Consider the following 14,710-nt stretch of genomic DNA (forward strand, 5'->3'; position numbering starts at 1 on the left):
AATATCATTGTATTAATGAGTGTTGGAAATAGTATTTGTATTTTAGTTGAATGATCATTCTCTTTTTAATAGATATTTATATTTGGCTCAGGTGATAAAGTACCACAAAACTGGTCACCAGTGAACAGTGAGATATCCAGTGCGCCATCTTCTCCAGAACCGACAAGGTATATATTACAACTAACTGAATATTATGGTAGTTATGATCTTATTTATAATTATTATTTTTTTATTTGAATAGCCATTAATGTTAATGGGTTTGCGAAAAACTCAGCTCATATTTACAATAATGTTGATAATGAAATAAAAAGTTTTGCTCCACTATCATTCCTTTTTTCTCCTTAGATCATGTCTTTGTTATGAAGTAACCAAGGTCCTCTTATATTTTTATTGCAGGAAATCTACTCGTCCAAGCCCCAAAAGCCCACAAGCGAGTACAACGAAGGCGTCGCAATGGATAGAGCTGCGCAAGAGCACGCGGGCGTCGCTCACACCGGCGCGAGCGCGCAACTCGCCGGCCGCGCTCACACCGACACGCACGAGGACCACGCTCGCGCAGAGCTTCGATACCACCGTCACACCGAAACCGCAGAGCGCAAGGGCGTCGCTCACACCGAAGCCGCAGAGCGCAAGGGCGTCGCTCACACCGAAGCCGCAGAGCGCAAGGGCGTCGCTCACACCGGCGCGCACTAGAGCCACTCTCACACAGATTGATACCAGCCAAGAGACTGTCACCCCGAAACAGCAGAGTGCAAGGGCGTCTCTCACACAGTCAAGCAAGCGCGACACGCTGACGCCGCGACGGGCGACGCTCACACCGCAGAGCCGTTCAGTGAGAGTCACCCGGCCGTCGCTCACACCGCAGGGCCGGTCGGCGCGCGGCAGGCCGTCTGTCACACCGCTTCAAAGCAGGTCGTTGCGCGTCACGCGGCCGTCGCTCACACCGTTGCGGACGAACGAACGCAAGGACACATCGCTGAGACTGGCCGTGTTGCGGAAGACTCACAGTCGGCCGGTCAAAATCGAAGCTCCTACGTCTATTGGTAAGAAATTTTTCACTTATGCTTTATTATAAATATTATATAAATTGTAGGCTTAATGAAATAAATTAGGCTATATGACTTCATGTACGAGTTAGATACAACTACAGGGCACATTTAGTTTAACATAGATAGTAATTAATTAATTCAAAAACCAATGTTGTATACATTCTTTTTTTAAATATTGTTAAATAATGAGAATCCAATTATCCTAAAGTTATATTAAAAAAAAATAAACCCGAAACTGTGGTATGGTAAAGTAATCGTTACAAGTACACTTTCACGCCCAATCAATAATATTATCTTTAGTATAATATAATATTATTACCCACACATATTTCCCAAATTCTTCGTAAATATGTTGACTGGCAACCCTGATTAAAAACAAACGTCAATAAAGTAAAAAGTACTTGACAGCTGTCACATAAAATGACATAGTGGAAAAAATTGGCGCGCCAACTAAGCAGTAGATTAGTTGAAAGAAATCTCGCAGGCGGAAGACTGAGGTTATACTTTGCTCAAGCCAAATAAAATATTTATAGCTTTTATTTAAGTTTAATTTATATAGATAATAATACTGTTTATAAATAATAATTTTATTGTTATTCATGCACTTTATTATGTCCTCTAGGGGACATTTTATATTCATGAGTCATCTACTAATATAAATAACCTTTGGTATATACTTGTAAGAATAATAATGAGAAACGAACACAATCGAAATTTAACGAAGTTATATAAATTATGCTATCATTATTTTTAAAGATGAATAATTTTACGAAGCGTTCATATTGAAATTGTTTTATTTCTACTCCCGCGTAAATTAAATAATTTGAAGTTAATTGATTTACAAAACTGAACACTCGTTACTAAACTTCTTAAATGACATACTTTTTTGTATTACAAACGCTACAATAGAAGAAAAAAAAAAATCGAAAAACGCTTTAATTACTGTTTGGTTATCATGAAATGAACTCGTTTTTGTATATAACCTTACATTGTCCTTTGTGCGTATTTATTTATTCGTTTAAAGCATTTCGTATAGAGCGATTATTTTAAAATATAAATATTTTACACCTATGTATTTTCATTTCTATCTATTGTAATAAAATTAAACATTCACGGCGTCTTGTAAATTAACAAAAACGTAAACATCGAATATTCATGTATTTTAAAATGATTTGTAAAAAAAACTCAAAATAATAACAAAGATTCTAAAATACGTTTCAATTTAATAACCTTTGTGTTAGAGAATTTTTGGAAATAAAATTCTATAGTTCTTTTTGTACCATTTGTTGTCTCTTTGTTCCGCATTGGAATATTTATAACCTACTGAATGAGCTCTACAAATAAACTGATTGATTTCTTTGATGAATTATATTGTGTAATTATATATTACGTCCTAGCTTTCCACCTGCGGCTTTACCCGCGTAGTCAAAGGACAAGGTGGACAATCCCGGGATATTGCCCGCATACTTCCCTTCCCTATTTTGAGAAATTTCTTAGAGTTTTGAAAAAAAAAGCGTTCCCATGTCTTTTAGATCGCAAATGATATACCAATTATTCACCCTCATCAGTGCATAATAATAAATAAACGTACGACAAAAAAGGTTTCCACAATAATATGTTAGGTATATAAAAGTAACAGTAGTGTGTACGCCGTGTCTAAGTGTCGCGACAGAACGCCGTTGTCGATAACAATAAATACAAGTTTATTCCGTGAAAAGTACAAAAAGAAAGCGATGACTAATATAAAACTATTCATGCATTAACTTTCGGTCATACACCTCGTTTATTTTGCAATAATCCAGTTCAGCATTCATCTCAGAATAGTCGATCTTTATACTAACTTGAGTACATAGTTAAACATAGTAGAAGCGTATTTTATTTAATTATATATAATAGTCAAATTATTGTTATTGTCTATATTTTGGAACGAATTATTTATCGAATTAGATCTATTTTATTTTATTTATTTATACCTCAACCAATAATTCAACCAACTACACATTAATTTATCTATCTATGTTTAAGTATTAAAATAAATGTAAAAATTAACATGATACTCTCAATGTTTCGCACGCTAAAAGACTACATTCTCTCGTCACTAGATCACACAAAGCAAGCGGCGATTATGTTAATGACGCGTCACACAAAATCGAAATCGCCGAACGCAAGTAAAGTGTCGTTTGTCGTGAAGAAACCGAGTCCGGTGAGGAAGACACCGCGCAGTACCCCCACGGGCAGTAAGATTGGTATCACACCGAAACGGTCTGGTACTTACTCGCTGACCTCCAGAAAAAGCACTAATCGGAACTCTAGCGTGAGTAATTTTCGCTTACATTATGGTAGGGTACTAATAAGTGGACTAAGAATTTTTTAAATTTCAGTTTCGTAATTAATGTGTTTTTATGTAAAATTTTTTTAGCAATTGTGATTTATGTGTATAAAATTATACAAACATTGATTTAGTCGTAGCTGTTTGTTTTGCATTAATTTTCCCTGTGTAAGAGTTATTTTTACGTATTTTCAGATTTCTGTTTTAGAAATTAACGACTCGGACTCGAACGTGTCAACGCAAAGGAGGAGTTCGTCGCGTCGTTCTAAAGTGTCGATCTCGGAGAAATCTCCACCGCTACCGAGTCCTAAGAAATCGGCACTTAAAAACCCAAAGAATAATCACAGAAAGACTGAATCTATCAAATTTGACTTGAGCAATTTGGAAAACGAAACAAGACAGTCCGATATCGTCACGATCGACACGACTAATATGTCACACGACAGCGTTTCCGATATAAGTTTGCATTACTCAGACACAAGTATTAAATCGCCATCTCCTCGACGATCTATTAATTCAAGAAGTAGTCGTATCATTGAGAAAGCAGTGGGCAGTCCAATGAACCAATCGATTGAACAAAACGAAGAGACCATAACTCCTCAATCGCCGCGTTCGAGAAACTCCACAAGAAGTTCTATTATCATGCAGAAAGCTCTAGAACAATCGAACGTTTCGAGAATATCTCGCAGACTAACTAAGACTGTATCTGAACAAAGTTGGAGTACCACAGTGCCTAACCAGACAAAGACCTTGAGCCCGCGTGCGTCTAATGTTGAATCTTATTCTATAGTGGATTTAGTATCGGTTGATTCGAATGGTGTTTCAGAATACAATTCTGCAGCGTCCACTCCGACGTTTGGTACTCCGCGTAGCAGTAATAGAATTTCAAGGTCTATAGACCCGGCTATGACTTCCAGCACGCCATATAACAGAGTGCCCCCAACGAAAACGCCTCTATCCGATTCTAAAGCCTCAGTGGAGTCTGCGTCTATGATAACCCCTGAAAATGACGAAAATTTCAGACCATTTAATAGCACCAGAAGATCTAGAGCATCTCGCAGTCGATCTAGAATTAATGATAGTGATTTATTATTATTGGACGATGAGGATTCCCCGAGAACATCTAGGAGGACGTCCAAAACGGTAGCTAGCCCGTTCGTGCCTAAAAGTTTGTCCGTCAATATATCGTCAAATCAAGATGGTACTATCACACCAGAAAATGTGCCAAACAATGAGGAATGTACTACTCCTGTTTTGAGCATACAGAGTCTTTTGGATTCCAGTCAAGGATCTATTGGGTCACAAAAGTCGTATAGTAAAAAAGGAATTAAAATCAATGTCAAGAGAAAAACTATTGGCGTAATTCGATCTAGACGTCAGCAGAGCGATGTGAAATCGAAATCATTTACCATTAGAAGAACTGTCAGAGGAAATCAAGATGAAAGTGGAATAGTTACCCCGACAAGTGTCTTCAAACCTGAACCAGAAGGAGTGAAGAATAAGCATTCAACCGCCAAGAAACCATTATCTAAACGCTCTATTATAGATAATTTAAATGATTCGGACATCGTTAAACAACTATTCAACAGTCCAGTAAAAAGAAAACTGTCACAAAGCATGACAGAGTTTTCAAAACGTCAGTTGTTCGACGATGACTATAATATACCAAGAAAACAGACAAGACAAACCACGGCGTTGACTGGCCGGACTCCAGATAACTCTATCATGAATAACACGCAGAATGTCACAGCTGATGTTTTTGTCAGTCCCCTTACAACACCCGGTAACAGTCCCAATTTAGAAGGCATCAAGCGTTTATTCGCAAAAAATACTCCTGAAAATGACCTGAGTAACGTTCGTGGCGTTAAAGGACTGTTACGAACTCCGCGAAACAGAAGATCTGTTAAGAATGATTTGACAAACGTGTCAGGGGTGAAAGCGACGTTCGCGAAATCACCAAGAAATAGCCTGAGCGATGTTAGAATTAAAGAATTATTTATGCCATCACCCAAAAATGACTTACGACGAGTGTCCGGGGTAAAAGCTGTATTCAAATCAACAAGAAAACAAAGATCGCCCAAGAATACTTTAGAAGACGTGGGTGGAATTAAAAATCTGTTCAAAGGAAGTCCTCGCAACGATTTGCGTAATGCTTCTGGCGTGAAGCTTGCTTTACAAATACGTTCACCTAAAAACGACCTGACTGATGTCCGCGGCGTCAAACGAATGTTCAGGCTTGAGAAACAGAAATATCAGAGCGACGTAAGTGGAATAGAGCAATTGTTCCACGAGAGCAATTTGGATACTACGTTTGATTTGTTAATGGGCAAAGCGCCCTTACGTACGTATACCAAAGCGGCGAGCGGTCAAAAGGCCAAGCCGAAAGCAAATACTCGCAAAGCAAAATCATTACACGATTCAATAGAGTTGATAACCACGAACGTGGAAGAATGGTTGGAGAATCAGAAACCGAAACAAGTATACAGTGAACACACTCTGCCGATTAAGAAGCGCTCTCTTGTGAATAAAAGTAACAATGAGAGCAAAGCGAGGTTGCCGATCAAGAAGAGGGTCGTGCATTCGACGCCGATGAAGGGCCAGAACGCAACTATGAACGCGTCGGAATTGGGACGAGTATCTCCAATCGCTCTTCTTGGTGACGCTACTGCTGGGTAAGTTAACGCTTCATTATTAATGCAGGTATTTCTTAGACACTAATAAGGCTACAGTACATGAGAGTTACAAAAGGAGATCATTTTTTTTATAGTACATATGTACAGTTTTCTATCTAAACAGGCTACTTCTTGGGTTGCTATTTGTGTTTTTTGCAAATTATTTAATTTTATAAGATATTAATTAATTGTTTTTAATTACAGCACATCACAAATAGCAGAAGCAACTGTAGTGGCTCAACCAGAAACAAAGAAACAAAGAACCAAAGCCAATACCATCACTGAAAGTCCGAAGAAGCTCTCTCCTCGAAAAGCGCGCGGCAGTAAAGTTCAAGCTTTATCCAAAATTAGTAAAGCTGAATCAAAATCAAAAATAGTCAAACAAAAACCAACCAAACAAACAAATATACAAGCCACTGAGGTGGAAAATGTTCAACCTTCCCTAAATAAATTATCATCTCCCGAAACAAAATTACCCCCAAGAAGAACTAGAGGTAAAGCTAAGTTAAGTCCAGTACAAACAAATAGTTCTAAAGATAGAAAGTCTATCCCGAATACTATAAAACGAAGACAATCACTTGTTATCACAAAAAAAGCTCCTATCGCTAAACCAACAGCAGTCGCACAGTCCACCAATATATCTAAACAAGATTCAGATGTCCTAGAACCTACAAAGACTAGAGGTAGGCAGAAGTCTAAAGTTGGAGTAGTTATATCTAAATCATCTCCAGTCAAGCGCACTAGACGTAAAGCCGATGAAGTCGTAGTGGAAGAAAAACCAAAGAGAGGTCGTAAAAATACTGTTGAAATAGTCGAAGAGAAACCTAAGCGAGGAAAGAGAACACAAGTTGAACAACCGGTCGAAAAAGTCAAACAAAACGCGAAAACAACAAAGAATAAAACACAAGAAGTTGTTCCAGAAGTTGAAACGACAAAACGTACTAGACGAGGTGCTAAAGTTGAAGAAATGGAATCTAAGCCTAAGCGCGGTAAGAAACAAGTTGACAACGAGGTAAATAAAACAGTAGAAACTGTGAAACGTGGACGGAAAAATGTACCAATAGAAGCTCCTAGCGAAGAAAAACCAAAGCGCGGCGGTAAAGCCGCTAATAAATCAAATGTATCTGAGAAAAAATCCAAAAGGATTGTGAAGGCTGAGGAAAGGGTTGAAATTAGCGAGCCCAAAAGATCGCGTAGGAATAACGCAACAATAATACCAGCTGTTGAAAGTGTTAAGGGCAGGGGGAAAGTGTTAGTTAAGAGTCAAAGTGCGGATGAAGTGCAAACAAAGAGGACTCGGAGGAACCAAGCGAACAAGAGTGAGGAGCAGATCATTGAGCCGGCTAAAAAGAAACCGACGAGAGGAAAGAAGGTAATATGGTTAAATAACCTTTTAGTAATAGTTTGAATTTTATTTCAGTAAAAACCTCAATTTTAGCTTGCTAGAAATAATTTTTAGTGACATAAATTCATTTAAATGAATGATTAGATATTTGTTCAACAAAATTAATAAATAAATTGTCATAACTTACGATTATACTTTAAATAATTTTATGTTATTTGTATTTTGCAGAGTCAAGCGGATACTGTCCCACCCACAGAAGGGCGCAAACGAAAAACCGCCGCGTCACCAGCTAAAGGTTAAATCTTGTTCATTTTTATATTAATCTTAAAACGAAGATTTGCTCAGACCGTATTTGCTTCGTATTCAGTATCGACAATCTATCTGCTAACACTGGAGTTAAGTGTTTCAAACATAATTGTATTTGTCATTTACCTTTTTTTTAAAGTTACCAGGAGTCTCACTACCGAAATTGATAGGATATTGATGTTGATTCAGCCAGGATCTTGAATCATTACTCTGCATCCAATTTGTGTTTTATATCCAGACTGAATGATACTATCGACATGGATTGAAATTTTCAATCGACAAATAGTTTCAAGTACTTATAATTTTTTTATTAATATATTTAAAAAAATTAACTTCAATTCAATTTCAGAAACCGGGAGCCGGGCGAAGAAGTTAAAAGCCGCAGTGAATAGTCCAGCCAAGCGACAGACAAGAAATAAAGTTGTTCAAGGTATGGAGTAGTCAATTATAGATATCTACTATATAAAAATAAGTCGGGTTTTCCTTCCTGACGCTATAACTCCAGAACGCACGAACCGATTTCCACGGTCTTGCATTCGTTGGAAAGGTCTCGGGCTCCGTGAGGTTTATAGCAAAAAAAATCAGGAAAAATTTCAACAGAAAAGCGGGAAAATCATTTTTCACATACAGCCATCTGGTGGCGAAACGGAGTTCGCCGGGTTTGCTAGTTTAATATATAATCGTCCTTTTTCCAATTTTTTATGTATCTTTTATAGGAAGAAATGTTTATTTTTCTAAATATTTTAGGCCACTTCAAAAGAATGGTATTTAAAAAGTATAACTTTATATTTCAGATTCTCAACAGAACACAACACGCCCGCGCAGACGGGGCGTTTGTTCTTGACCTCGAAAAGTACAAATTATAATTTAAGGTATGACACACCAACATATATTGTGAGAAGAAAAGTAAAAAAATGCAGTCCACAATATTTCAATATACTATCGTTCTGCCCCGGGTTCGTCCGTGTTACACGTGTGGTAAATAGCCTCTCTTACCCAGGGATCACGAACCAATCACCAACGGTAAAATAACTTTTGTACCTGTATTTCATCCAGTAGGTCCCGTGATTAGCGCGTTCAAACAAAAAAAAAAAACTTTCCAGATTTATACGAGAAGTATAGGTAATTTATACTGATTCTAATTTTATTTAATGGTATTTACAGGTGCAGATGGATGACCGTTTACGTGTGAAGAGTTAAGACAATTATGTTTTAGTTTTTATTTTATTTAATAGTTGTTTTATTAAGTTCTTTGATAATAACGTGCTAGGTACAGTCAACATCAGAATACATTTGTTAATGTTTTTATGTATAAAATATTATTTATAACATCAATTTCTTCAACTTTGAAACCAAGCCTAATAATTCTTTAATTCTAAACTAGCAGTTACTTATTTAATTTTATGGTAAATTATCCATTAACTACGATGTGATAAGAGAAAATATGTTTTGATGTTGACTGTACATACATTATTGCTTTTATTTTAAAATTATGAAGACATTTTTAGTAATATATTATACCACACCGTTCGAATGAAATGAAACCATCAATTTGATTTAATTATTATGTTTTCTACTAAAATGGTGCATTTATGTATTAATCAATAAATAAATAGAAATTTTGTGTGCTATTATTAATACTATTATAGAAAATACGATTTTACATTTTGTGTTCAAATTTAAATTTAATTCGTGATTTGAAATTATGTCTACAAAACTATAAGAGAAAGTAAAATGATGTTATTGTGATTATGATTGCCGCTGTTATAATTCTGAAAACTAAAAAAATTCATAGTGAGATATTTGTAACCAACCTACAGATTGAAACGATTTGAATTGTTCGTACATTTATGTTTTTCACTGTTTCCTAATTTAAAATTCCTTACACTGTTGCCATAAACAAAAACATTTTTATTTTCTAATGTGCTTGTCAATAGAATCCATTATCTTTATATTCAATGGTCTTTAAATCTAGAAATTGCAAATATTAATGATAATAAGGTACTAGGTATATTGCATTCATGAAGTTTTTCCTAAATCGTTTGTATACGAAACAAATAGTATTTTTCTAATTCCCAGTTGCCAATTTTAGAGACAATTATATTTGTATATGTAGGTGCGATACGTGTAGTGATTTTATGATGTTATGGTACTGTTCTTTGACTATTTTTATAGAAATTGACATATAATATTTCAATAGTTTACTCTGGCAATACTGTCAATTGGACACATATTAGGAAATTTATCATCATACATAACATTAGAAAGTTATTAGTGTAAAGATTATTGGAAACTTTTATCCCTAAATTTTAATTTTACAAAAGACATTACAGATTCTAGAATAAGTTGCGTTTGAATTTATGCTTTAAGAACTCGAATGAAACACTTTGGAACGAGTTGTAACAGTGTGTTAGTAAAAGTAATACTAGTGAGATAATTGCTATTATAATATTGTTAATTTTGAAATAAATCGATAATTATTACCTTTTGTTTTATTTCCATATCCCAAATATTTATGGATTATTAGAATCATACATACATACATCATAGAACATACTCAAATTTGATTAAATTTTTTCAAGCAGTGCAAGTTGATTAGGTATTCTAAAGAGTTTGTATATCGATATCCCTTCGTCTAGAGCAGGATCTTTCTCAATCAACGTATAATAAAAATAGCTTTTATACATATAAAACTTAAATACCTTGATGAATTGTGATGTCAATAAAACGAACAGTAAAACATACTTGTTGGATCATTATTTATGTATGTACACCGTGGTTTTTATATAAAATTAGGTTAGTAGTTGGTACTTTCAGATAAATAGAAAATAAATCTCACATTTTGTGTTCCATGATTTTAGATAGCCCTTGAAGTTGGAAAATTTTAAACACCTTTTTATTCATTTTTATTTTTATCGTTCCTAGTACATTCTTTTCTGTAGTCAATTCTTTCCTTCTTCCTTACCGATAAAAAGCGGACAACACATTCGTAGAGGCACCTACCGTCAGCGGTTACCATCATGCGAACTACCAGCTCAGTCGTCCGCTATGACGTAAAAAAAATATCTATACTGCAAGACACCTTCATCGAGCCAAAATGAGCCATGTTATATTATCCATAATTTTTTGTAAGATCACAGATCCTAATAATATCTATGATTCTATTTAAAATACAGTAATTTGCGTAAACGCCGTGTCAAACAGAAACAAAATGTGACAGAGTGCTTTTAGTTTTATTTATGGAAATGTTTTCAACTACACAAGCTTTACACACTGTCATTACGAGGATATTTGAACAAAATAAATTAAGTTGAAAGTTTATTGTTCTCCATTTATTTCATGTTTATAAAATATGAATCAAATAAAAAAAAAAAATGATACAAATTAAAACAATATTTGCACATTGTTTCAACCAACTGCAGCATGACATTAAACTAAATTGTTTTCAATATATAAATTAAATGGGAATGTGTCTAATAATAATAATTAATTTAATAAAATTTAAGTGTTTACATTTATTCACATATTGTATTATTCAGTAATAAGTTTTATCTAATAATAGTTCCTTCAAATAAACATAGGTACATAATATAAAGATATTTACTTAAATAACTATATTACAATTTCTAACTGATTCAGATCAATTGACCTCATGACATTTATGAATGAAAAACTATGGGAATGAGATTTTTAGCCGCGGTAAATAATGTCAGGCGGGAGGTACCTATGAGTTCAGTTCTACTAGTCAAACCCCAACCATTCAGTCGCATATGTCAATAAATAGTAAGTTATATAAATAATGTTATTTCAGTACTCTCCTCTTAGATATCTAGATACTTTCAGTGGAAACAATTATAGGCTGATGATTGACTTTGATGATGACTCCAAGCAATTCCTTGTCACATACAACACCAGTTATCAACATTAGTCCCCTGCCATATGCTCTACCAGTACTTTAAGTCAGTCTTCTGCAACAAGCCACAGTTACACTTTGCATCAATATCCCTCCACTAGCCACAATTACACGTTGCGTCAGTCCCCCTTCACTAGCCACAATTACATTTTGCGTCAGTCCCCTTTCACTAGCCACATTTACAATTTGCGTCAGTCCCCTGCCACGTGCACCACTGCACCGTCCTGTACCAATCACTTAGCCTGCCGCACAGGGCCGGCCAGTCTGAATGTGGCGGCTAACAAGTCGGCTAGGGCCGCGAACAGGGCCGGCCCTGTGGAGGGGGGCAGAGCTGCGGTGAGTGTGCGCAGTTCCGCCCCCCCACCACCGCTCGACTCCAGAACAAATCCTTTCACGCACTTTAGCACTAACTCGGCGCGGCGCATGCACCAGGACATCGTCATCTCCTGGGAAGAATAATCATTACATTATTGTATACTAAAAGAGAGACCTTAAAGTAAGGAGAGCCTTACTAATATTGTAAATGCGAAAGTGTTTGTTTGTTCGTCATACACGTTGCATCGCAGTATTTTATAATATGATTTTTGTGTCGGGTCCGTATAGTCCGAGTATAGACCTAGGATTTTGTATACATTACTTTAGCTTTCCGCCCACGGCTTTGTTTGTGTGCTGCGTACGACCCAAATTTTGTTTTCTTTAATGTAAGTTTAACAAATAGACAGATATTCGTTTTAGATATACAACAATTTACAGATGCACAGGCACTTTTCAGTTTCACAGAGTTACTTTCACATTTATGATATTAATAAGAAATTATTAGGGAATGGTATGGAAAAGTAGAAAATAGTAGGTATAGGTATAGTACCTCAGTAAGATCGTGTCTCAGTAAAAGTGGTATCGTGATATTTGTGACGTCATTGCAGCAGGCCGACTTCAATATGTTGCGCAGAGCGAGGATTGCGGGGTGGCGGGAAGTTATGTCACCTGAAATTGTTGTTTATTGTTCTATTAAAATGGGAAACACACGATGGTCGAGCACGCTTCGGCACGAATTAGGCCAACAGTTCACACCGGAAAAGTACCAAAGCCACATAGAAGACCGGCGTGAACTAGTAGCTGCTGTGTTCCGTAGGGTGAGTGGAAGAGCCGGAGGCCCGTTTCCTTCTCCTCACCCTTTCCAGCCCATTCCTTCTCTCCAGTCGTCAATTCCTTATTCACTACACTTTACGTGCAGCGCCATCGCAGAGGCACAACCCTTGCGCTGTTCACGGACAGTGGCGGTAGCTAACCATCAGGCGGACCACCAGCTCAGCTGCCCGCTGTGACATAAAATAAATAACAAGACCTGCACGCATCTGCTCGTCGTCCAGCACGAGGTGGTACACGAGGTGCGGCTCGGCCAGGTTGGTGTGCCGCGTCACGTACACGTCGCCCGCCCGCAGCGCGCGCCGCCCCGCGCTCCCCGCGCCGCCCGCACCGCCCCCCGCACCCCCCGCCGCGCCGCCCCCCGCGCCGCGCTCCGCGTTGCGCCTCTCGGCCTGCGCCATATACATATATGCATATACACTGACTAGCTGTTCGCCCCGGCTTCGCCCGTAGTACATATATAGCTTATGGCACTCAGTTAAGCTGCAGTTATCAGTTATGAGGAGGAATTTAATGTTACATGCTCTTTATAGAACTCCCCTTCCACAGTTTATAAATTTCATTACCAGAATATGTTAATCAAACCTCTTTTTTTAATTAAATTATTATAATAATCCAACATATTTTTTTATTTTCTATTTCTAGTTGACTGACAAACAGACAAAAAAAGCTCACTTACCGGCTCCTGCACTTTTTCACTAATATCTCTCAACTGTATTTCCACATCGTCAAAATGGTGTTCAGTGGCCTGCCGAGCCAATTTGATGAGAGGTGACCTAGTCGGTTTGTGGTCTGCGAGTAGCACCACTGCACTCAAGTCATTTGAGTACAGCGCTAATGCTGGCTGGACCCGATTCCATGTGCCACTGGAAAATGGCTTAGAGTTGAAATAGCACAATAATTATATATTATATAGATTGTACAATAATGAATATTAATGAAATGAATTTTTAAAAGAGATGTATCTTATTATAACTTTTATAGCATTCAAATACTTCAGAAATGAGTTCTTTCTTTTAAGAGATATATGTGGTTCAAATTTATTATAACAAAACTGTATGAATAAGTAATTATTTGAGTTTATGTTACCCAGTATTAATAAATTTTTTTTAGACTCCTCAGGTTGCATTCCTGGGTCTAAATTGCTGGTGATAAAAAAAATTAACCTAGTATAGTATAAAATTTGTAGTTCATATTAAATTACCTTCTTTATAGTGGGGATATCTTGCACAGATAACCCACGGCTCCATCCCTGGGGGCATGTCACATTCTTACCGACCTAAACCCCACTGTGTTCCGTCGAGCCGCTTTAGTGAAGGGGCCACGGGAGCTGGTTAAAATTCATCCGAAGGTTCAGGCAACCTTTTTAGAGATCGCCGCAGGCGATAAGACCGCCGCTTGTACCATTTGTGTCTGTTTTTTTAAGTGGGTTTGTTGTGTATGTGACGGTACAATAAAGAATTAAAATAAGTAAACGAATCAGTTGTACAATATTTTCTCACCTATCGCCCCGATTCACTGAGCACAGGTCCATAATGTCCACGGCGACCAGGCGTATATTGTGTGTCTGCTTGAGCTGCGAGCCCAGGTGTATGGTGAAGCTTTCCTCGAGGCGGGGCGGAGCTGGCTGCACCGGCCCGGGCAGCTCGGGCGGGAACGAACAGAGCGGCGAGTTGCTGGTGGTAATAGAATATTAGTTACTCGCTACTGTCCGCGGCTTCATCCGTATGCTGAAAATGAACAGCAATACAATCCATCACCATCTATCGGAATTATTGAAGTAGTTATTACGTATGTTGCAGGCAAATTGTATGATTATACTATAAATACCGATTTATTGCTGTCCAAATTAGCCTACTACGGTTTAAGTAAAAATGTAGTGAAATGGTTTAGCAGTTATCTCAGTGGCAGAACTCAAAAGGTTTCAGTCGCAAAAGAAGATGGTAGCAA

At 37.2% G+C, this 14,710-nt stretch overlaps 2 protein-coding genes across 2 annotated transcripts in view; one reads left to right on the forward strand and one right to left on the reverse strand.

The window, feature by feature from the left end:
* Positions 1-10,182, forward strand: part of LOC119838031 (serine/arginine repetitive matrix protein 2-like) — a 14,400-nt gene extending 4,218 nt beyond the window's left edge. The window contains exons 5-13 of the mRNA XM_038363844.1: positions 92-167; positions 397-1,043; positions 3,152-3,363; positions 3,574-6,050; positions 6,255-7,422; positions 7,624-7,690; positions 8,051-8,131; positions 8,496-8,573; positions 8,866-10,182. Of these exons, the coding sequence (XP_038219772.1) occupies positions 92-167; positions 397-1,043; positions 3,152-3,363; positions 3,574-6,050; positions 6,255-7,422; positions 7,624-7,690; positions 8,051-8,131; positions 8,496-8,545 (4,778 nt within the window). The 3' untranslated portion in view covers positions 8,546-8,573; positions 8,866-10,182. The remainder of the gene's footprint in view (positions 1-91; positions 168-396; positions 1,044-3,151; positions 3,364-3,573; positions 6,051-6,254; positions 7,423-7,623; positions 7,691-8,050; positions 8,132-8,495; positions 8,574-8,865) is intronic.
* Positions 10,183-11,216: 1,034 nt separating this feature from the next.
* Positions 11,217-14,710, reverse strand: part of LOC119837798 (protein C12orf4 homolog) — a 6,879-nt gene continuing 3,385 nt past the window's right edge. Inside the window, exons 4-8 of the mRNA XM_038363559.1 lie at positions 14,263-14,436; positions 13,440-13,626; positions 12,960-13,152; positions 12,480-12,598; positions 11,217-12,060 (exon numbers count right to left, since the gene is read on the reverse strand). Coding sequence (XP_038219487.1) covers positions 11,848-12,060; positions 12,480-12,598; positions 12,960-13,152; positions 13,440-13,626; positions 14,263-14,436 — 886 coding nt within the window. The 3' untranslated portion in view covers positions 11,217-11,847. The remainder of the gene's footprint in view (positions 12,061-12,479; positions 12,599-12,959; positions 13,153-13,439; positions 13,627-14,262; positions 14,437-14,710) is intronic.

This window comes from Zerene cesonia, chromosome 29 (assembly GCF_012273895.1).
Source record: "Zerene cesonia ecotype Mississippi chromosome 29, Zerene_cesonia_1.1, whole genome shotgun sequence".
Taxonomy (NCBI): domain Eukaryota; kingdom Metazoa; phylum Arthropoda; class Insecta; order Lepidoptera; family Pieridae; genus Zerene; species Zerene cesonia.